Source organism: Juglans regia, chromosome 1 (assembly GCF_001411555.2).
Source record: "Juglans regia cultivar Chandler chromosome 1, Walnut 2.0, whole genome shotgun sequence".
NCBI classification, from domain to species: domain Eukaryota; kingdom Viridiplantae; phylum Streptophyta; class Magnoliopsida; order Fagales; family Juglandaceae; genus Juglans; species Juglans regia.
In genome coordinates this window covers 36,994,426-37,018,339 of record NC_049901.1, presented here as the reverse complement: position 1 = coordinate 37,018,339, position 23,914 = coordinate 36,994,426, and the positions used below count along the sequence as shown (strand labels likewise).

General features: G+C 37.2%; 3 protein-coding genes across 8 annotated transcripts; 1 reads left to right on the top strand and 2 right to left on the bottom strand.

Annotated features, from left to right (window-relative positions):
- The first annotated feature begins 2,985 nt into the window (after nucleotides 1–2,985).
- LOC109009909 (mitochondrial carrier protein CoAc2) lies at nucleotides 2,986–8,593 on the top strand. 2 transcript variants are annotated; one of them, XM_018990594.2, is made up of 7 exons: nucleotides 2,986–3,407; nucleotides 6,407–6,492; nucleotides 6,583–6,790; nucleotides 6,922–7,048; nucleotides 7,160–7,344; nucleotides 7,423–7,545; nucleotides 8,382–8,593. In XM_018990594.2, exons 1-7 carry the CDS (start codon nucleotides 3,246–3,248, stop codon nucleotides 8,418–8,420), a joined length of 930 nt encoding a protein of 309 aa, XP_018846139.1. In that variant the 5' UTR covers nucleotides 2,986–3,245; the 3' UTR covers nucleotides 8,421–8,593. The 2 variants fall into 2 exon arrangements, with proteins under 2 accessions (XP_018846139.1, XP_018846125.1); XM_018990580.2 differs by lacking the exon at nucleotides 8,382–8,593 and adding an exon at nucleotides 7,620–8,134 and having other exon boundaries at nucleotides 2,988–3,407.
- A 103-nt stretch (nucleotides 8,594–8,696) lies between these two features.
- LOC109009902 (pentatricopeptide repeat-containing protein At2g15690, mitochondrial-like) lies at nucleotides 8,697–10,495 on the bottom strand. The gene has a single exon (XM_018990568.2). The coding sequence runs from the start codon at nucleotides 10,360–10,362 to the stop codon at nucleotides 8,893–8,895; it is 1,470 nt and encodes a 489-aa protein (XP_018846113.1). The 5' UTR covers nucleotides 10,363–10,495; the 3' UTR covers nucleotides 8,697–8,892.
- A 935-nt stretch (nucleotides 10,496–11,430) lies between these two features.
- Nucleotides 11,431–17,899, bottom strand: LOC109009883. 5 transcript variants are annotated; one of them, XM_018990548.2, is made up of 12 exons: nucleotides 17,817–17,899; nucleotides 17,076–17,429; nucleotides 16,455–16,649; nucleotides 16,245–16,329; nucleotides 16,020–16,095; nucleotides 15,605–15,781; nucleotides 15,412–15,514; nucleotides 15,131–15,240; nucleotides 14,839–14,928; nucleotides 14,594–14,674; nucleotides 12,512–13,363; nucleotides 11,431–12,102 (listed from the first exon to the last, which is right to left on the bottom strand). In XM_018990548.2, the coding sequence occupies exons 2-12, from the start codon at nucleotides 17,323–17,325 to the stop codon at nucleotides 12,010–12,012; spliced, it is 2,112 nt and encodes a 703-aa protein (XP_018846093.1). In that variant the 5' UTR covers nucleotides 17,326–17,429; nucleotides 17,817–17,899; the 3' UTR covers nucleotides 11,431–12,009. The 5 variants fall into 5 exon arrangements, with proteins under 5 accessions (XP_018846093.1, XP_035545955.1, XP_035545970.1 ...); XM_035690062.1 differs by lacking the exon at nucleotides 17,817–17,899 and having other exon boundaries at nucleotides 17,076–17,432; XM_035690077.1 differs by lacking the exons at nucleotides 16,245–16,329; nucleotides 16,455–16,649; nucleotides 17,076–17,429; nucleotides 17,817–17,899 and having other exon boundaries at nucleotides 11,436–12,102; nucleotides 15,939–16,091.
- Nucleotides 17,900–23,914: the final 6,015 nt, after the last annotated feature.

The following is a 23,914-nucleotide window of genomic DNA, read 5'->3' as shown; positions in this document are numbered from 1 at the left end:
GAGAAACTTTTGCCTGGTGATGATACATATGTGCTAAGTTCTACTTCGACTTGGTCCTTCTTGTTTGGCTGCTGCCACTGAGACATGTATTTCCTTCTGTTTTGGTGTTGGAAAAAGGGTTTATTTTATTTTCTGATTAATCTAACTCTTGAGACATTTACAGAGTAGAATAAAAGTGGGGGCATGAATGTAGTATATAGCATTCCCAAAACCTCTCGGTGTTTTGGTTTGCAATTTAGACTTTCTGAATTTTGTGCCATTTTAGGATGAGATTGTTTGTGCTGCATAGTTTCTGGATGTTGATGATCCAATAAAATAAAAAAATAAAAAATAAAAAAGAGTAAAATATATTTAAGAATACTATGACTTCCTAGATGGATTTGTCATCAAGCATTTTCCTTTCTTCTTTGCTTTGAAGAGATAGATGTGTTGCAATTTAGAAATGCCTGCAACAACCATGTCTTTGCCATGCAGCAAAGAAGTCATTTTTTTTTTTGTTGATTGAGTGCTGGACTGCACAGTGCACACCCCTAAATATAGAGTTTGAGTATATAGCATTTAAGGTTTAGAGGGAGTAGTAATTAAGGTAGAGGGTTTTTTTAATGTTTAGGGAGTATGTTTTTCAATTTTCAGGGCTAAGGTTAGGTCTCGTTTGGATAATGAAAGTAATTTATCTCATATCGTCTCGTCTCGTCTCATCGTTATAATTTTTCTAAATTTTTATATAAAATATAATAAGCAATTCAACTTTTTCAACTCTCAAAATAATAATATTAAAAAATAATATTTTATTCAAATTTTATCTAAAATTATCTCATCTCATCATCCAAACCGCACCTTTAAGCTTGTTTAGTGTGATTAACTGGCCAACTAAAAATCAATATAAATTGGATAAATATGCTTTGGACGGTCCAATAACTTTGCTCGTGAGTCACAAGTGTGGCAAGCATATGCCATATGGTGGGTTGTTGCAAATTTGAGACTCACGTTTTCTTCTTATCTACTCCACTAATGTTAAAACCACAAAGCTTATGCTTGTTGACTCGGATTCAATATTTTGTAATCTGTCAAGTAAAAAGAGTAAAAATTCTATATGAAAGTCTTACACCACACACTTTCACCTAATCAACACGTGACTTCTCATTTTTGTCATTCTACCTTAATACTTAAATATGTGTGTTTAAATAGAATGAAAAAATTAACAAATGACATGTTGGTTAGGTAAAAGTGTATGGTGTAAGGCTTCCTTATAGCATTTCTCAAGTAAAGGTATTTCCAAAATATGGACATATGGTAATTAAAATTCATGATTACACAAGTAATTTTTTTTTATAGGAAATAAACTTCATTTCATCAATGAAAGAAGTTACAGTTGTGACTAGTCAATACAGAAAAAATTCTGAATACAAGTCAAACTACACATCTGTTGTACGCCTTCCCACACACAAATGTTTTTGCTACGGACATTGTCTTAACTTCTAGAAACTCTCATAAGAGAGTATCACTTTCTCTAAAAAAAAAAAAAAAAGAAACAACTATCCCCTATAGTAAAAGGTATCCAAACCCCCATTCTCCAAAGGAGGAGGAGGAGAAAACCACCCCATCCTCCAAAAAAGGAGGGGTTCTCTGCTATGGACATAAGTTCAATAGCCTATTTCTTTTATTAATAAACACAAACAGAGAAATAAAATTACAAACACTAAGAAAACACTGTAAAAAAGGGAGATACACAACACAAAGAGGCTGTAGGGGCGCTTGTAGGACATGCCCCAGTCGAGGAAGAAGCCAGCTAGACGATCGTGGATGTGCCGGAGGCACTAGATCCAGCAGTGCCGCGCGTGGTGCCCAAAAAAGAATCTTCACGATGGTGCGTGGCAGTCACGCACAGACTTCAATCGGCGCGTGTAGGAGACGCGCTGCTTCTTTGGACGCTGCGTTTGGTAGAACGATAGATCGACAGCCTCTGAATTCCCCTGTGAGGCGTGTGGTGTCCTCCGACCACCAGAAGGTCTCCAACCGGTACTCCTATTTTATTTGGCCTAAAAAAACAATAAAAAAAAAAAAAAAAAGTATTGGGCTGAGAGGAGTAGAAGGGAGGAGGGAGGGGAGGTGTTTCGATTTTTTGGTGAGTTTTCTAGAGAGAGAGGTAAGAGATTCTCTCTCTAAAAACGTCTAGAATATATTTCCTATAATTATATGATTACATAAGCCATTTTAATTACATGACATGCTATGATAAGATATGAATACCAATTCATCCATACTGAGAGTACTTAATAAACTTTTTGCAACAATATTTATCAATTTTTAAGTGTGGTCTTGGCAATTAAAAAATATATTTAAACAAATCTAGATAAAAGATTATACATTATTTTTGCAAATTGTTCAAGTTTACAACTAATTTATATAAATTTCTCAATATCAATGGCCTCATAATTAGAGGTACATCAAAATGTTAAATAGAGAACTTATTAAAAATATGTTTATATCTAGAAAAGAAACCTTGAGTATATTTTTATAAACAATAGTACTTACAGTTTTAGGATGTGCAAGCTTTATGCATTCTTTTTGAAAATGATAAGAAAAATTTGAAATCCACATGAAAAAAAATCAACTTTTTTTATTAGACTTTACTTTCTTCAAAATGATTGTACGGTCCTTACACAAATTAAGACCATATCTAACATTATTATATTTTTATTGAGATTTATAGAGCACCTTAAAAAAATTGTTTGAGAAAAAAAATAATTGTGAGCAATGTTTTCTAAATTTATGAATTCTTTTCAATTCTTATTCATTAAGAAAATCGAGACAAGAACTAAAATTATTAGACCTAATTATTTTGATGCAAAGATATTTGGACTAAAAACTAAAGAAAAAAGAAAGAACAAACAAACAAAAAAAGAGAGAAATTTTAAAAGCTTCTAATTGCCAAAGAATATCCCAATTCTCAGAAATTCGTCGCTGACTTCCACGCGTTAAAGGCAATGGGATCGCAAGTAAAATAGAAGACGGAATTACTTGAACGGAGCTGTACAACCAATCCCTTGTCATCTTTGCCAAAAAAGGAATCTTTGCAAGGGTGGGCTGCTCTGACCTCCTTGAAGCCCAGAAAATATAAAATCTTCAAGCTTTCGCACAGACCCGTCTCGATCTCTCTCTTCCCATTCCCTGTTGCCTAATAGTTCCTTGAACTACTCGATACCAGGAAATTCTTCTGTGTCTTTTCCTTAAAGCGTTGGTGAATGGAGAAGAAGAGGGACGGAGGAGATCAGATGGGTATGTTTTTTGATGGGGTTGTAGAGGCCATGCCAGTGTTTGCCAAGGAACTGGTTGCTGGGGGAGTTGCTGGTGGGATTGCAAAGACGGTGGTTGCACCCCTCGAGCGTATCAAGATTTTGTTTCAGGTACAATTGGGTTGGAGTCTAGATTCTCTTTGGTAGTATTGGATTCAGTATTGATTCCTAAGTTTCTTATCCTGTGCAGACTGCTAATGACGTTTTATTTTTGCTTTTTGGGGTTTTGTGTTTCTCTTCTTTCTTGTTTCTTTCGTTTGTATGTTCCGTCTTTTGTTAAATTGCCATTTGTGCAAAAGTTAAGGTATGACGAGAAGAAGTATGTTTAATTATTTGATTATATTCTAAACACTCACCTCTAGTGGATCAGACTTTTTCTTAATAAATTGGTCAAGGAATATTTAATTAGATGAAAGTGAAGTTTGAAGTGAGTGTTAACTATGTAAAATTACGCTTGCCCAAATGCTTATGCTCGTAAATTTAATCATTTGGTTTATATTCTAACATCTTAGACGGTTTATGCTTTTTTGTTTTTGAAAAAATGACTAATTTAGGATCTCTTGATTTGACTATAAATGACCACGTTTCGACTGTAATTGAAATGAGATTGTACGAGTTCAGAAGATGCGTTGATGGGCGTTTGTTGCAAATTTAGCGTGTAATTGAGGTAGTAATCAATTCTTGAGATAGGTGGATCCCCATTTCGAATCTTGCTTCAAGTTTCCATTTTCTTAATTCAACACATTGTGAGGATCAATTAAGTAGAATCAAGCAGGGGAAAGAAGAAAAAGGATGCGATATCCCAATAGTACACCCGGGCTCCCACCAGAGGGAGTGGTATTTTCTTTTGGGGAGGGGGAGGTGTTTGAATTACGTGCTTACTATCTTCATATTCTCTATGCATGAGCTTCTGAATGAAGTCCACGGGTTTGTAATTCAAACCATATAAGTGAAATGTGTATACTAGTTTTGATAGGAAAATGCATTTCTTATTTTAGAGTTTAATGGGGGAAATCTACTTGTTTCGCTCTTCTTTCCATGATATAGATAAAAGCTTATCACCTTTAAGTTTGAGGTTTTGATATTTTCTTCCTAGCCACTGTGGGATTTGGCGTTCAATGATGCCTTGCATATTTCTTAGTAATATTATATAGTTAGTCAAGGATTAACAACTAATGTACATATAACTTAAATCTATTCCTAGTCAAGTTCTTTTAGGTTCCTTGCAACATCATGGTCCATGGACGAGTAAAAGTCTATAACCATGATCTCTATAATTTCATATTTTGTTGACAATTATGGATCAACTATTGGAGAGTCTCACTCTGGTTTCTACCTGATGGTCCACATAAGATCAGTTTCATTTTCGTTTACCAAACAAATGGTGCCACTTTTGTCTTGCATGGCATTTTGCTCTGTGTCAAGATCTGGGTGCTGTCTAGGCTTCGTCAGTAATTAATTGAGCATAAATTCAGCACTCTTGGTAATAATAATGGTTACAAGGAATCATAGAGTGAAGGGATTAAAAAGGTAAGTTGATTTTTTGTGTGATTTAACCTGTGGTGGCCAGTGGTGAATTTCAGTGCTTGTTTTCACTGATATAATTGTAATATTTGAGGTTGTTAATTGAATTTATGATTGGATGCCTGTCACTATTTATGATTTTGGTTTCTATGGATCAATTGTCTTCTTTCTTAATGGTTTCCGGATTGGAAAAATAGTTTTAGCTAAAAATTATTTACTCAGCCTTCATGATTTTATGGATCACTGTCATAGCTCTCCTATGGCTTAATTATATTGTCATGATGGATTACTTTCCCATCCTTTGTGAGGCGAGAAAGGGTTGGGGAGGTAGGTCAGGGATGGGTTTCAGAATTTTATATTTTTTATCATGGGATACAGTATTTCATAACCAGGTCATAGGGATGGATAGGTCCAGATATTAACTAAGAGAGATATTGATAGAGCTGGTAAAAGCAATGATAACAATACTGAGATGTCTGAAGTAATTTTAAATTGGGGAGGAAATTCACTTTTCATTTATTGTGGGCATATTTTCATATAGCCAATTTCTCAATCCGTGATCCTGGTTGGGATGGGTGCCACAGAATCCAGAAATATAACAAGTTGGGACCTCACTGGAGTACATTTATTCATGTTCCATAAGGAACATCTTCCACCATGAAGTCGCCGTGAAATTGTGAGATGCGCTGGGCCATACTTGATTGTGAGTGCTATAAGTCACATGCCCAAGTTAACCAATCAGAACCCAACTTTTGTATACCAAGGCGAGGATAACTGACATCTTGTATTTGATTTTTTGTTCTTTGTTCTTTCATTTTCTTGCTTATGGCATGGTCCAATTCCATTGATTTATTCTAAGACTAAATTTCCAAGATTCCATGAACGTAACTTAAGAAATACTTGCCTAATTTTAAGAACATTTAGATTTCCATTTTACAGTGGCACAAAAACCTACCAACCTCTCATTCATCTCCTAGAGTTGCATAGGTTTATGTTGGGTATTTGTGAGCATATCCAACTCGGATAATTTTGGTTAAAAATATAATATATCTTCAATTTGAAAAGTTGGAGCCATTGTCTAGTGCAATGGTAAAGTCTCAGGCAGTCAAGTGCAAGTGCACGTGTTAAAAGTCTTTGAGAGTGGTCATTTCATGCAAATATATTGAAGGACGATCTCCTAGCCATCCCTTTGGGGAACCTATATAGGATCCATTTGTTGGCATATATCCAGAACGTAACTTTATGACTCGAAATCAATTTTAGAAAAAATATTTAATTGGAGTATTCTTTTCAAATGATGGGATTGGTTACCTGGCAATTTTCTCTTAAGTTGGTTGGTGCCCTCCAAGAAGTGGAAACAAACACCTAATCAAGTGGAATTAGCATTGAAAAATCACCTGTCTCTCTGATTAGGGTAGTGAATCAGCAATTTTATCATTGATTCTTCCTTGGGTAATATGATTCTGTATATTTCCAGCTTTATACTGCTGTTGAAGATCTATCATGGATTTAGATTTGATATATAGTTCAGTAATAAATAGATGTCCTTAAAAGCTGAAAAATATACATTTATAAATCCTTTTCAGACCAGACGAGCAGAATTCCAGAGCATAGGGCTGTTTGGTTCCTTTCAAAAAATTGCAAGGACAGAAGGGGTTATGGGTTTCTACAGGTAGATCCCTGAGTCAGTCTCATTTATACAGAGGTTGTTTCTGAACTATTCTGTTTCTGAGCAATGATTTATTTTGGTACTTGTCCTCAGAGGGAATGGCGCTAGTGTTGCTCGAATTATTCCCTATGCAGCACTGCATTACATGGCTTACGAACAATATCGCAGATGGATAATACTCACTTTTCCTGACATGGGGAGAGGACCTGTGCTCGATCTTGTGGCAGGATCATTTGCTGGAGGAACCGCTGTGCTTTTTACCCATCCTCTTGATTTAGTTCGGACTAAATTGGCTTATCAGGTAAGTGTGCTGGGGTGGATTGTTGTTGCAGAGATACCCGCTGGGTTTGGTTCCTCTAATCTGAGCCTTGTTTGAAAGTCTCTTTACATTTCCTTGGGCAAATGTCAACTAATATATATGTGATAGTGCAGATTGTTGGTTCGGCAAAGTTGAATGCAAAAGCAGTACTTCAAAATGAAAACATTTATAAAGGAATTATTGATTGTTTCTCGATGACTTATAAGGAGGCAGGGATTAGAGGTCTCTACCGTGGTGTGGGTATATATTTCTAAACTGCTTGCATCAGTTATAGCTGTTATTCTGCATTTTCTGTGGTTCTTCAACATCCTTGTGAGTTTTTTATATCCGACATGTAAATAACATTGTCAGCCCCATCACTATATGGAATCTTCCCATATGCTGGTTTGAAGTTTTATATCTACGAGGACATGAAACGTCATGTCCCTGCGGAGCACAAGAATAGTATTGTGGTGAAACTTGTATGTGGATCGGTTGCTGGCTTATTGGGTCAGACCTTCACATACCCTCTAGATGTTGTCCGGAGGCAAATGCAGGTTAATTACTGCATTTATATTTTGATTAGTGTTTTAAAGTGGAGCATCAATGGGAAGATTGATCGACCATCATAACAGGTTCAACGGCACTTGCCATCTAACAGTGCTGAGATAAAAGGAACAATAGAAACTCTTGTAATGATTGCTCAAAAGCAAGGATGGAAGCAGTTATTTTCTGGGCTGAGCATCAACTACTTGAAGGTTGGAAACATATTAATTGGGAATTCTTTATCATATATTTTCTCCATGGATAATTAAGTGTCGTTCTTCTTCAGGTTGTACCATCTGTTGCAATTGGGTTTACTGTTTATGATCTTATGAAATCCTACCTGAGAGTTCCATCACGAGATGAAGCTGTTATTGAGGTGGTATCCAACGGAAGAACTAGCCAACCATCATCACTTCCTTCTTGATAAAAACTCTTTACTAACATTTATCTTCTAGCGGCCTTCTTACAAGAGTCTTCAGGAGCTTCATAGGCCATTTTTTTCATATGCATATTCCATTCTTTTGAGTTGTATGATACCAAATAATGCCCATTACATCCATCAAAGTAGACCTCCTTCAAGGTCTAATTTCACAGTTTAGGAGTGAGATGATCCTTAACTTGGTGAACATCATTCATCAGGTATTCAGACTACCTCAGGCATTGTTTCCATATAGTCGTGATGTATTTCTCTGACAGGGATCACCCCAAAATGTACATACCAGTGGAAGATCAATAACAAATCTCTCTGCTGCGGTGACACAAGTGAATAATGATAATATCACAGAATAGTTTAGTCCTTCATAGTAATGTTCTTTTTTAATTCCTTTACTGATTAGTTCACTGGAACAGCCAGCCGGTACTACCTTGAATGGCAAAAAATGTCTCTTCTTTTCTTTTCTTTTTTCAACATATCTCTCTCTCTCTCTCTCTGTGCAGTAATTTTCGAGAATCTTGTTATAAATGTGAAAGGTCTGGGCAACTTAGGATTAATATCAAAGAAAGTGCTAACCATCATCTATTAGCAATATTAACCAACTGTTGTTTCCAGGGAGCCGGAAACTTAAATGTGAAGGGTTCAATCAATTGACGAGGGTAATTGAAATCTAGGAGGATGTATTTATCTTCATGTCAAGGATCAGCAAACACTACCTCTTGCGATTTCACACTTGGAGAACTCGATCAAGAATATTTATTATTTCAGGGCACCCATATTTGATCAGGTATAAGAACTGTCAAAATGAGAAGTACCATCCAACTTACTTCATGAAGCATGAGCCTTTGAAGAATCATAGAGCAAAAAAACACATTTGACCAGATGATGGCGAGTGCCATATCTGGTTCTTAAAGTTAATGTACAAAGATGGAGCAAAAGGAAGATATATTTCATACCGTGTTACATGTAAATCTTAGCATGCAAACACACGCTGTTTCAAAGTTAATGTACAACAAATTGGCAAATTACTGAACCTTTTTTCGCGTTTAAAGGTAAGAGGAATCTCAGTAGAACCATAATGCACGGTGAAAGAACTAACTACATTAGCATCAAGATGATAACTGCCTTACCAATAATCCCCACAAGAGCACTTTCCATCCTTGAAATGATGGAACCTCTTGTTATCCCTAACAATCAACTCCCTTCCAACAATTTTGGACATGATTTTTATGGCATTATGGCAGTCACCACAGATCCTTAGATTCTTAATGATCCTGAGAGTTGTCCTTGCCGGAGTACTAATCAAACCGTAGGCAATCGCCAAGCGCTCACTATGATACATTAAAGCCTGTTCTTTGGCCTCCTGATCAATGTCATGAAGCACGTATCTTGTATCCGGCACATATCCTGCTTCCCTCAACTGCCCATTCAGACCTTTCAACTTCTCAAATGCCTCTTCCTTGTAAGGACCGGCACACCGATACTCACTCAACCTATTCTTCTCCTCGATCATATTAGTTGCAGAATGCTTCTTCCTAGGGGGAATGGGGATCCTGTCAGCGACAGCTCTGGAAGGATCAAGACTAACTAACAACTCCTCAACGCGTTCTTCAAGTTCTATATCTCCATGAATTCTTGCATAATACCTAAGAGTGTCCCAAACCTCAGGCACAGGCTCAAACGGCATTTTCTCAATGAACTCTTCTGCTTCATTCAAATGACCAGACCCCCCAAGGACATCAATTACCGCTAAACAATGCTCCATTCTCGGAGCAATTCCATAGTCAGTCTTCATCGATTTGAAGTGTATTAACCCTTCTGCAACAGCTTCTGCACTAGCACATGCCGCTAAAACCGCCAAAAATGTATTCCCATTGGGCTGCAATCCAACCTCCCTCATCTCCTTAAATAACAACAACCCATCATTGCCCTTCCCATTCACTGCATACCCATTAATCATCGAGTGCCATGAACTCATATTCCTCTCGCGCATTCTATCAAACACTCTACGTGCTTCTTTCATACTACCACATCTCCCATACACCTCAATCAATTTGTTATTCAATTCCATGTCGCCACGAAACGGAGACCGTTTCAAGAACTCATGCACCCTCCTCCCAACCTCAACCGACTTAGAATTAGCACATGAGTCCAACAATGCACAGAAAACACTATAATCGGCACAAACACCTTGACCCATAAGGTCCACAACCGCTTCAACCTTAACCTCCCTAAACAAACTCATTAAATCAACGTTTGGTGTATCACGGCACAATGAGTCTCCGGAACTTTCGCTGCTTAGATTACTGTTCGTTTGTTGGTCATTCGAGCTGCTCTTCTTGTTGCTCTGTGAAAGATCAGGGTCAGTTTTGTACCGAGAATTGGACCGAGTGCTAGTGCTTTGGCGGTGAGAGACGCCAACGCGGTGGCTATAGACCCTGGGGTTGTGGGCATTTGGAATTGCGTAGTTGCAAAGAGGTTTGGATGGGGTGGGAGTGAAAGATAGCAGTGCCGGGGGTTGTGGGGTTAATGGAGGTCTGAAGTGAGAGGAGATAATGGAGTTTCCAGAGCGCTGAAGAGACATCAGAGAAGCCATTGATGGGAACTTGCAACTTGAGAGCAAGTACTTGCCGTAGCAACGCCTGGCTGTTCTGAGATGCAGATGCTCGACCACTTCGAATCAGTTCGGGCCCAATATAATTTCAATTTTTTTTTTTTTGGGGCAAATATAATTTCAATTCAATTCGTTTAATTGATGGATAATATAATTAGAGGAAACTACGTTTCTAAAAAGATATATAGATAGTTTTAATATTCATAAATATAATTATTTACATATGTATATATAAATTATATAATAGTATTTAAACAAATCTAAAGATTAATTATCAAAATTTTTAGATAAGCTACAACATATTATTAATTTTTGGTGATTATAATATAAATCTTGGTGTTCGAGTTTCTATAAAATTAAATGAAAAAATCTATTCATCATCAATTTTCTCGTCATCCCATGATATGACATTAAACGAGTTTAGATTGCGTTTGGGTAGTGAGATATTCTCAAGTATTCTGTGAATAGTAATGAAAAAATAATGATAAAATATTGAATAGTAGTAAAAAATATATGAAAAGTAATAATAAAATAATAAATAGTAATAAAGTATTATGAGAAAAAATACCCAAATTAGGCCTAAAACTTTAAACTCGACTAGCCTAAAAATAAAGTTTAACCACAGTCAAAATTAGGTTTGAACCCAAAAAATTAACCCAAGTTCAATTATTTATCATCTAAATGATTAATAGAAATAAAAACAAGTGAATGAAGTAGTTGAATTATTTATGTTTGGGGGATAATGAACTTAAAGTATTTCTATCTCTGTTTTTCATCTTCTATCCTTGATGAATATCTCAAATGCTTTATATTTCTCAAAAATCTTTTTCCTTCTCAAAGGCTAAATGAATTTTGAAGACTCCTTTTAGAGCCCTATATAAATATAAATATAAATATATTTATTTATATTGAATCTGTTTACAGTGAATTTTCTTTAAAAGAAATACTTTAAAATAGATCAATTTTCCCCAAGGGAAAATCTCCGGAACTGAAGTTTATACCTCCTTTTAAACAAAGAATCTTCTTTGCTCTCTTTTGGGGTCACAAACACTTAACCTTCTCCTTGTCTTCCTTCTCTTAATAGGGGGGATTGATTTTCTTATGTTATGGGCATGTTGTGATCCATAATATTGCACAAGCAAGGCTAAAGATTACATTAAGGCATGCCAATTTCATAGTCTATTTGAAAAAAAAAAAAAAAAAAGAAGAGCAATGTATCCTTTGCCAAAAGAAAGTCTAGTAGTTTTGGACTCGATGACCGCAGGTGAGGAGTTACAACAGATGGATGCAGGTGGCAAATTTGGCAAATTTGAGCCGCCTTTACATGAAGAAGAAGGTTGCCAGATGCACATTTGGTTGTCAGCAAAAATATTTGGCAGATATTATTTCCTCCATACAGTAATGTTTTCAGCACTGCCTGCCAGGACTTCAGAAAGAATGAAGATACGAACCATGACAAGGTTGATCATGCAGCTTGAGCTTTGATGCTTAGAAACCAAATTTACACTTGAATGCTAGAATGAAAATCCAAAGATATGATAGCCTACATACTGTAAATTATAGAAAAAGCCGCTAAACTTAAGCAAGGGCAATGCTTGAATTTGCGGACTCTGGAATAGAAATAAGAGACTAGAGAAACGAACTATGACCTCCCCCAAGTGGTACTCTTGGCTTGAATTCTGCAGATACAACCAAGCAAGGGCACTGCTTGAAGCCAATACTCTGAAACGAAAGTAATATACGATTCAGGTCCCAGTTTACACTGGACTAAAATTAGAGACTGTTTTCTTAAGAAGATTTAAGCCAATGTGCTGTGGCAAAAAGTTGAGAGGCTCTCTCTTTGTTATTTGATAGTTTTAAGATATACACAGGGTAGTCTCAGCTGCCTAGCTAAATGGGGCCTCAAAAGATTTCCAGAATATTTAATGGAAAGAGGAGTGGAGGCGAAGGCCAAAAAGTTTACTGCTTTAATAAACAGGTTCAGAGAAAATAAAGGATGGGAAGAGGTTCAATTTTCAGAATAAATCAGAATAATTTTTTTTTCTTTGACATTTGAAAAGAAAAGAAGATCAGAAGGACTTAAATTAGTTGCTATATTTCCTTGTTAGAAAATTGAACATGGTTGACTTACCGGGATGCTTTGTAACAGTCCTTGATGATTGACTAGGACAGGTAGGCCTGCTCTTGCAGCAACTGGGATAGATTTTAATGACAAGAGAGCTCTTTGTGCTGATAATCTTGCATAATCTAAACATTGATTGGTCTCCCCTGGTATTTGCTCCACTTCATTGTCTAAGAGAACTTGCTGTTGAAATTTCTCCGAAGTACTCGAGCATTTTGACAACTTGGCAAGATACAGCCAATCCGATTCAATCATGTGCCGCACATCAAATACCATATCATTACCAACTACGCAAGACCTACAATGACACTTCCAATGCTCCTCTCTTAAATCCAAGTTACATTGACCTTCCTCGGGAAATGCACTTCCCACAATTTCATCATTCAGTTTCCATGTGATGAAGAATCTGTTCATGAAGTAATATCCATACCCTGATTGAAGTGGTTCACTCCGCCATGGATTGGTAGATTCGAAATCAGGCTTTGCCTCAGAATCAGATGAGAGTTCAGTTTTACACTTGAAACGTTTTGTTTCTTCTCTCTGCAACAAGAGAATATTCCTGTATGTTGACTCACTGAGTATGGCAAGTCTTGTGGCTTCGCTTAGAACTGATTCTGATGTTACTCTCAGAAAATGCACATCTGATTCATTTAGAACTAGGCCATCTGAATACAACTTTCCATCCGCTATAATTTCCTCCAACTCACTTGGAGTACAGTTTCCTTGTTCTCCACGAGTGCATGCATGGACCGTTTCCATTTTTGAAGGCAAAGGACAATCAACAGAACAGCAGACTAAGATTTTGGTGCCTTTAGACCCAGGAGCTGGACAAAGGTAACAACCAGCTGCTGTAAGGGAGTTCTGCGTGTCAAGGCAGAATCAAGAATCAGTCAAGATCTAAAAATGAATGACTTCAGATACAGGTCATTTGCTTATATAAAAGATGAATTACATGTCTACAACTTCAATCTAATGGGAAACGCCAGGTAAGAGCGAAAAAATCAAAAGAAAATCAATATATTTGGATTTAGAAGCCTGGGAGCATGAATCAAGAAGACCTCTTCCATAAGCAAGGCCATCGAGTCAAGCTCTCTGTTTTAGGAAGCAAAAAAAATAATTGATATTTTTTGATAAAAAAAAATAATGAACAGAAAAGAGAGAGAGAGAGAGAGAGAGAGAGAATTACCTACCCAAAGATGCAGCAATGTTCAGAGCTGTAGCTAGAAGTTTATGGTATGGACCTAGTTCTATTTGTGATCTAAAGCATGTACAACATAATTACCTTGCAGTTGCCACTGCCATAGGAATGAAAATCTTTTTAAACGTTCCTTTTTTGATAGCAGATCAAATCTTGAATATAATTATTATTGTTGAAGAAAGTTCAAGTAAATATGCTAAATATTACAGATTACAGACATTTTTCAAGAGTGCAGATAAACATGAGTTTGACTATTAGGGTTGAGAATACTTAATTTTTTTTTATTGGCACCAAGTGTCAAGAACAGCATCCTGACTAATCCCATGGGTGCACAGGCTCTCGGCAAGGAGTTTCCAGCAAGTGCTCCTAGGGTAATTCAAGGGGAAAATCCCCCAAGTCCGATGGCCCCTAGAAATTGTTTGCACCCAAAGGAATTTGAGCCTTAGACCTGGGGTGAGAATACCCCCAAGGCCAAGGCCTTTACCACTTGAGCCAACTCCTAGGAGTTAGAAAAATATAATAGTTTTACTACAGGGCATGACAAAAACAAAAACATAGTAAACTCGAGAAAGAATTGGGAGGGGGGGGCGGGGTAACTGATCAAGTTCGCATAGAAGGGGTAGAAGGGAGAGCATGAAAAATGTGTGATTTTAGTCAAGCTTCTAGAGTTTCAAGCTTTTACCTCAAAACCCGAAACAAAATTCAATTTGACAATGAGTAAAATTACATCCTTAAAACAAACGTTAATCAAATGCAAATGATTTAAACTATGCACATTAGTGTGTAATTTGTGGACAGATCCATCTTTCAATGCATTTGGGCCATAGAGCAATGACCAAGACCAACAGATGACCACACATAGAATTAAGAACCATGAGTGAAAGTAGATGTACCTTGCATGGGAAAGTACGAATGTAGTCCAACAGCAATTTTGAAGCACTTCCTCTAACTGGCCGATACCTTTGTGAAATGAACTGAAAGATTCAAATGAATACAGTTTTAAAAAGAGCATCAATATATTACTTATAAAAAAAACAAAAAGAGCATCAATATATGCAATTCAAATCAGATGATTAGATAAAGAAAAAATAAATAAATCAACATGTCAGACAGCCCAGATGCTAAAGTGTTGTGGTACCTGCAAGACCAGGGCAAGAAACTTTGACATACATACGTCCGTAACTTTTGATGGGATAAGAGTCTCCAAATCAATAATAGCATATCCATGCTGCAAAGAAATACCATCAGAAACACCCCCCCCCCCCCAAAAAAAAAAAAAAAAAAAAAAAGAGAGAAAAAGGTCAAGAAAATGTAGGTTTAAAGAACTTAAGAATTCTTTTTTGATATACTGAACCCAAGTTTAAAATTTAGTTTATAATATATATAAAAAAAAAAAAAAAAGTGTACAAACAGCCAAGAAAGCTGCTCACCTCCACCACAGTCACTGCCTGATTTATCAATCTACTACAAGCTTGGTCAATATATGACCGTGTTCTTCGACAGGCAGAGATAACGGCTTGTAGCTCAGACTTGAAGATACCTGAAAAGTAAGAGGAGGATTATTTGAATATGTCAAGCCTGTGTTTGCAGTTAAGAAAAGTCAATCATATCAGTAAAAGAAGTAAAAATTTGGAGAAAAACACCACGTCTACTAGTAGAAAGTTAAAAGATTTAAACTACATAATAAAAGCTATCATTTTCATAAACTCACATGAGGAAAAATCCCTTAATGACATTCGAATCCTATTACGAGCAAATAAAAGACTTTGATTTGTTGGGTCTTCCACCCAATCCTGATGGTCCCCAAGACATATCTGCAAAAAATAGATCTGATGATTCAACACAAGTTCTGCGCTCAAGAAAATACATATTTGACAGATATTATATGGCTTCTACAGTCTAACCTTGTACATATCTTCTTTTGAGAAATTCAGGAGCGGTCGCACAAGAAGAATTCCGTGGTTATTTGAGACTCCACCAAAAGAATGTGTACATGTAGAGAAAATTTGAGAAGTGAAAGGCATGCCAGCAAGTCCAAGCACACCGCTATTGCGAGATAGTCTAAGAATGAATAACTCAGCCTGCATAGTGCCAAAGCAATCAATATATATATATAAACATATATAGCATTTGTAACAAGCCTTTAAAGTTGAAATCAACTTAGATGAAGATGGAGTACCATAAACACTATAAAATAACCAAATTATTTGTTTCAATTTTGAATTTACGAACAAGGACCTTATACATTCAGGAGAATACACACAAGTGCATGCATGAGCAGAGCTTTAGGCAAGCAGTTAGACTATTGTTTGGTTAAACCTGGTCATCTGCATGATGTGCAACAAGCAAAACACCAATCTGATGTTGATCACAAACTTTTTGAAATGTTTGATACCTGAAATACAACACAATTTCAAAATTTGCAAATCAACTAGCGGCTCTTCATCTAATTAACACAGTTTTGGATTTTTTTTTTTCAAAATTAAAAATATAAATCTAGAGATAACAATCAAATATTAGACCCCTAACTAAGTCTGCAAATACCTCATGTCTCGAGCCGCTTCTTGTAAGTGGCCCTGTTTTGGCCTACCATCTAACCAATCACAGCAGGCAATCTTACACCTGATTCCTACACATAGTATATGTTATACACTCTCCATATGTTGCCACTAAATATCTAATGTCATACACACAATTGAATCAAAAGAAGAGGGAGACACAAGGCCAAAAGGATGTCAATGCAAGGTTGTATACCCATTTGAGAAACCCGATTACAAACAAAGTTCGCCTCCTCTTTGCTTTCAGCACGTAGCCCATGATCAACAATTATTGCCAAAAGCCCATCAATGAAACCACTGCTATCTTCAGCAGCATTAAGGGCATTTGTTTTCCAATCGGCAGTGAGAACACAAAGTGCCATACTGTCAGGGCCTCCAGAGACTCCTAAACCTAAATATAATAAAATACCATTCATTCCTCAGCCAAAATGCGTTTCTGTTCTTATAGTAACAAGGGAGACCAAATGAAGATTAAAAGTAATGTTTTGTTTTTTTTTTCAAATTCCCAAAAACTCTTCAGCCATATCATTAGAAAATAGAAAAACTCTCTCTTTTGACAGGAAGATTTGATTTAAACAGCTAAACACTCGCCCAAATATTGAACGAAAAGAACAATTACACACCAATAATCGGAAATAAGTGAGAAATAAAATCATAACCAAACGAAGAGACAGACTTGTCTAAGGCAAACTCAGCAAACTGGTTAGTTAATTATATTTTCTCCTTAATAGTAACCACTCGTGAAAATTTCGTTTTTTATTTCTTCTTCTCCTCCTACATTTTCACAGGAACCAAACAGAAAGGGAAAGTGACCAACCTATTCGGTGGTGAGGTTTGAGGCCAGCCATGGCCATTCTCCTGGAGAAAGCTTCCTTGTACTTGGAGATGTCGATTGCGTCTTCAGCACTACGAGAGCACTTGCAGAGGAAGCGAGTCCAAATAAAAAAGTGAGGTCGAGCGAAGTTGTGACGGAACGTACGTGAGTTTTTGCATATTGGTGGGGTTAGTTTGGGGACGGGAGTTGAAATGAAGGTTGATGTGGTCGTTCTGGTTAGCCCTCGAGCCATCGGCTGCTGGGTGTGAGTGCACTCGTAGTAGTATTGCCGAAGCTGGAGACTTCAAAAATTTCTTCGTTATTTTCTGTAATTTTCTTTGTAAGCCTACCAAACCCCTGAATCAGTTTGAGAATAGTAAAGAACTACCATATTTTCCGCATGAGCATTGCTATTCATAAGCCCATACATCACACACCAAATTTTTTTTATTTTTTTAAAATTTTTTTAAAGTTTATTTTAGTTTTATTATTCTTAAAATAATTGAATTATTCTACTCATAATTCATATACCACACATTTAGTAAGAGAATAAAATTAAAAAAATCACAAAAAAGATGGTGTGTGGTGTATGAGGTTTAGGAATAGAATTTTTCTTTCCGCATTAATCCAACAGTTAAGCAATAGTTATATTTGCCCAGAAACAAAAGAAATAGCTTTATGCAATCTCAAAATGAGCTTGGTTTCAATGCCGGTACTGAAAAAACCAGCGGGAGTGAAGCCTACCTCGAGAATCTTGCAGTAAGACAGAGGCGAGCAAGTAGAAAGAAAGGTGCTGCTGGTTTCGAGGAAGAGAGACGAGACGATGAGAGAGGGAAGGGCGTATGCGTCGACAGACTCGACACCATATGTAACGTGCAAGATCTCTCGTAATTGATTAGTTCACTCTCTGGCAATTAGAGGAGCCAGTGGATATATCGGGAATATTGAGACTCGAAGAAGAAATTCGTTGTTGTAAAATGCAAACTTAAATACAGAAAATAACAAAGAGGCTTGTGTTAACAGCCGCACTAACCCCACACGAAACGTGGCCCAACATGGCCCGTACCCAACAATAAACGGAATTGACTCCACTAAGGACAACTCAGCCCAAGACCCGACTCAAAAAGACCACAATAACCTTAAACAAACAGACTAATTACAAGGCATATATAAGCCTCTTAAACGCAAACCCTAATTCATAACCCTACATCCTTCAGACAGCTTCCTCCCAAATCGGCGCACCTATTATTGTCTCCCCCTTCAGAAGATCTTGCCCACAAGATTTGGATAACACCATCGCAAATCACCAAGGTCCTCCCATGTTGCGTCATCTGTGGTGGCCCCCTTCCATTGTACCAGGAACTCGACTCCAGCCAGATGCCCTCTATTCACGAGTCTCCTCTGTAATATGGTCTATGGCTCTGGTGCTAGGGTTCCTTCAGGAGTTACTTGAGGGAGAAGAGGTATTGGCCGAACCTTGTCCCCGAGGTGTTTCTTAAGGCAAGAAACATGAAATGTTGGGAAAATCTGAGATTCTCGAGGAAAGTCCAGTGTGTATGCGAATTATCCTATCATTCGAAGGATCTGGGATGGTCCATAATAACGCCGTGACATCATCAAGTTTCTCTTCATGGCCATTGACATCTATTGATAAGGTCTTAGTCTCAGGTAAACCCATTCGCCTTCTGTAAACTCTCGTTCTGTCTTTTTTTTATCTGCGTATACTTTCATCTTATTATGGGCATCTTGCAAGTTTTCACATACGAGCTTGGCTATGAAGTCTTTGTTTCGAAGCTCTTTCTCCACTGCTTGCACACGAGTAGCTCCTGGGTCGTAAGGTAACAACCCGGGTGGGGGCTGCCCGTATACAGTCTCGTATGGTGAGATATGTGTTGAACTGTGCCTTGTTGTGTTGTACACATACTCTGCCAATAGTAACCATTTTGCCCAGTCTTTTGGCCTGTCACTAGAAAAACAACGTAAATAACATTTCAGATTTTTATTTGTTACCTCTGTTTGTAGGCAGAACTCATCAATAGTTCTGTGCCACATATGTAGAAAAGTTCTTTCCAAAATTGACTTGTAAATATGGGATCTCTGTCACTCACAATGGTTTGGGGCATACCATGTAATTTGAAAATATTTTCCATGAAAACCCTAGCCACTGACAGTGTTGTGTAAGGGTGTGTAAGTGACATAAAATGAACATATTTGCTTAGCCTATCCACTACCACCATTATAACAGTACGTCCTCCTGCTAGTGGTAACTCTTCAATGAAGCTCATACTGATATCAACCTAGTTTTACTCTAGTATTGGAAGAGGTTGAAGCAACCCTACTAGGTGGAGTGTTTCAACCTTATTCCTCTAGCAGACATCACATTTCCTGATAAAAGCTCTTAGATCACTACGTTGCCCAGGCTAGAAAAACTCTATTTTAACTCTTGAATTTGTCTTATGTACTCCTGTGTGGCCCCTTAATGGACTAATGTGAAAATGTTGCTGGATCTGTTACTGAAATGGTACGAGAGTTCCCAAATGCAATCTACTCTTATAAAAGAGTAGATTATTTTGGACCTGGTATAAAGCTAGATCCAAGGTTCCTTGATGGTAGAGGCTAATTAGCTTCTGCAACTGGGGATCTTGGTGGTAAAACTTCTTTTACTCTTCTATCCATGTTGCTTGCATCATACTAATTGCATGTACCTTTATGGTTGGATTGTATGGGATGCTGACTGGTTGGGTTAGTTTAGATGTGTTTGTGTCTTGGTGGATGGGATATGTTTGGTTTGGTGAATTATTTGGATTTTGGTTGGTTTGTTCTAAGTAAGGCAATATGGATAATACATCTGCTACTATATTTGTCTTCCCACTCTTGTATTCCACCATGAAGTCATACCCAAGCAACTTTGAGACCCATTTTTGCTGAGCTGGTGTTCCTACCCTCTACTCCAATAAATATTTTAAGGCACGTTGATCAGTGCGTACCTTGAAAGTTTGTCCCAATAAGTAGTGCCTCCACTTCCTAATAGCCATTACCAATACTAGCAACTCTTTTTAACAAGTTGATAGGGTTAAATTTCTTCCCTTTAAAGCTTGACTTAAATAAGCAATGATCTGCCCCTCCTGCATTAAAACTATTCTCAATCCCACTTCTGAAGCATCACATTCAATGACAAAACACTTAGTAAAATTAGGTAACCTTAACACTGAGGGTTTTATCATAACATCCTTCAATTTAATAAAGGCTTGTTGAGCCTTATCATTCCAACAAAATGTATCTTTTTTTAGTAAAGCAGTAAGTGGAGCTGCAATGCTCCCATACCCATGTACAAATTTTCTATAATGACCAGTAAGTCCCAAGAATCCCCTTAGAGCTTTAATTATTAGGCTCTTCCCAATTCTGCATTGCTACAATTTTCTGGGGATCAGTCTTCACACCCTCATAAAAAATGATGTGCCCAAGATACTCCACCTCATTACTTCCAAAAACACACTTTGAAGCCTTAGCATAAAACTGATGAAACTTAAGAATTTTCAAAATGTTTGTAAATGCTGCACATGATCTTTCAGATTTTTACTATAAACCAGAATATCATCAAAAAAAACCAACACAAATTTTCTTAGATAGGGTCTAATCACCTCATTCATCAACCATTGGAAGGTTGATGGAGCATTGGTAAGGCCAAATGGCATTACTAGAAACTCATAGTGACCCTCATGGGTCCTGAAAGCAGTCTTAGGTATGTCCTCAGGGTTCATCCTAATTTGATGATACCCTGAGCGTAAATCTAGCTTGGAAAACACTTGAGCCCCATGAAGCTCATCTAGTAGTTCATCAATGTTAGGTATGGGGTACTTGTCCTTCACAGTATCTTTATTAAGGGCACGATAATCCACACACATCCGCCAACACCCATCAGCCTTTCGGAGAAGAATATGGGTTTTGGCTGCTTCTAATAATACCCCCTTTTAACATTTCATATACCAACCTCTCAATTTCTTCCTTTTGATAATATGGATACTTATAGGGCCTTACACAAGTTGGTTTAGAACCGTATTGTAGAATTATCTTGTGATCATGACTCAAGGGTGAAGGTAGACCACTTGGCTCATCAAAAATAATTTTAAACTTGTCGAGAATTCTCTGCACAGCCATTGGAATGATTCTTTGAGGACATGTGTTATTTCCTTTTAAAAACTGAACCCAAACTCCTTTAGCAAAATTTCCTTTCAGTCCTTGCACATACTCAGCTTCTTCCACTACTCTGCTAGGTAACTATATCCCTCTCAATGTAACAACATCATTGTTCAGATTAAAACTCATAATTAGATCAGTGAAATTCCACACTACAGTCCCCAATTCCCTTAGCCAATCCATTCCCAACACAAGGTCACACACCCCCCCCCCCCCAAGCTAACGAGTACAAATCAGAAGTGTTGTTTAACCCTTGTAGTAAGAGTGAGACAGCCCTACATAAACCAAGGCAAGGAAAATTGGTTCCATCAGCCAATTTGACTGACTGTTGGGTTCCTTTTACTGGCAATCTAGCCTTCTTTGCTACATTAGAATCAACAAAATTGTATGTACTCCCAGTGTCAATGAGGACTATCACACTAGTTTTGTTAATAACCGATGTTATCCTCATGGTTCTAGGAGCCCATGCCCCCACCATAGCATGTAATGAAATTCCCAACAACTCCTTTTTTTCCTCCTCTCCTCCTTTCCCTTCTTCATTTTGAGTTATAGCCAATGACCCATCAGTCTTTTCCTCTTCCTCTATCTCTTCTATTTTCATTCCTTCTAAGATAAAAAGTTTGGGTCTATTACATCGATGGCCCAGTTGGAACCTCTCATCATAGTAATAACAGAGACATTTGTCCCTTCTTTCTTGCATCTGGGTAGGTGATATTCTCCTTATGGGTATGACTGGTTTTTTGTTATTATTGGGAAACCTGGTAGGATTATTTGGTAGTTTTGGTTGGGTCTAGGTGGTGGAGGTGGAAGTCTTAGGGTAGAAGGTGGTGATGGTAGTTTGGGAATCTGGTTTGTGTTTGTGAAAGCTGGGTAATTTCGGGTATTTAAGCCATGGTTTCTCCTTATAACTTCTTCTTCTTGTAATCTGGCTAGACCAAAAGCAGTAGGTAATGTAGTTGGTTTGAACATGGTTACTATGATCCTAAGATCTTCCCTTAGCCCACTCAAGAAGGTACTGATCCGAAACTCTTATGTCACTCCTTTTATTTTATTGGATAGTTCTTCAAATTGAGTTTAGTATTCTTCTATTGTGCTAGTTTGCCTTAATTTAGTAGATTGCCCCACAAGATCCTCATAGGCTAAGAGTTCAAATCTTATTCTTAGGGCCTCAACAAATTCATCACAAGTGTTAACTGGGCTTGAATCTCGAAGCCAACAATACCACGAAAGGGCCTTTGGTCATCTGGGGTGTTATAATAAGAGAAAAACTAATTGGCTTTTAGAACCCATTCAACAGGTTCTACCCCATCAAACCTTGAAAATTCTAATCTAAGGGATCTAGCTTATATACCCCGATTTCCCTCAAATGAAGGATTGTTACTAACCTTTGAATGCTGATTAGAAAAGCCTTCTCCATTATTTTGGTTTCCAGTCATCACCACTAGTTGTTCATAACTTGAAGCCAAGTTGTTCAGTTGCTGCAATACTGCTTCTAATATTTCTTTTTGCCTCTCTTGTTCTTCTCGCAGGTGCACATTCTCTCCCTTCAATGATGCCAATGCCTCATCAACTTGTGCTTGTCTGGTTCCCTCCACCATGTCGTAGGAACGCGGCTTTGGATACCACTTGTAACGTGCAAGGTCTCTTGTAATTGATTAGTTCACTCTCTAGCAATTAGAGGAGCCAGTATCCTCCCTCACTATATCAAGAATATTGACACTCGAAAAAGAAATTTATTGATGTAAAATGCAAACTTAAATACAGGAAATAACAAATAGCTTGTGTTAACTGCCGCACTAACCCCACACGAAACGTGGCCCAACATGGCCCGTACCCAACCACAAACGGAATTGACTAAGTCCACTGAGGACAACTCAGCCCACGACCTGACTCAAAAAGACCACAACAACCTTAAACAAACAGACTAATTACAAGGCATATATAAGCCTCTTAAATGCAAACCCTTATTCATAACCCTACATCCTTCATACAGCTTCCTCCCAAATCGGCGCACCTAGCACCATAGAGGATGAGATGCACGGAAATCGAAGGGTGTGAGCGCTCGGGAGTGGATTTTCTTAGCCCTTGCGAGCGTAGGCATAGAACATCCAATCCGATCTTAATAGAAAAATTCATACTCATACTCATGCTACACATAATTTTTTTATTTTTTTTCTCGTGACATACAATTAGTTTAAAAAAGAATAAACTAAAAAAAAAGTGTAGTGTATAAAAATAAGTGGAATAAAGATAAGACATTAAAATTAGATTTCATATTATTTATTGAATATTTAATGTCGTTCAAAAAATTTACCCGGACAACTATACATGTTGTAGAGTACATTTTACATGTCTATCACTCTCACTCTAGGCTTTAGAGTTCCATAAAAATTTTCCAAAAATATAAATCCACTAAGACTTACTTGATCTATTTTAACCAATAAGATTTGTATGTATTATACATCAGTTTATCTATTCTTTCTTTATATAAAGTAAACATTATTTTTTATATACATTACTAATTCCCAATTGCATTTTAATGTGTAGATTCCATATTTTCTATGAATGAACTTGTAGATGAATCTTCTCCAACTATAAGATTATCATATTTATCTACCAAAATATAGAAAAACTCACTTTTTTAT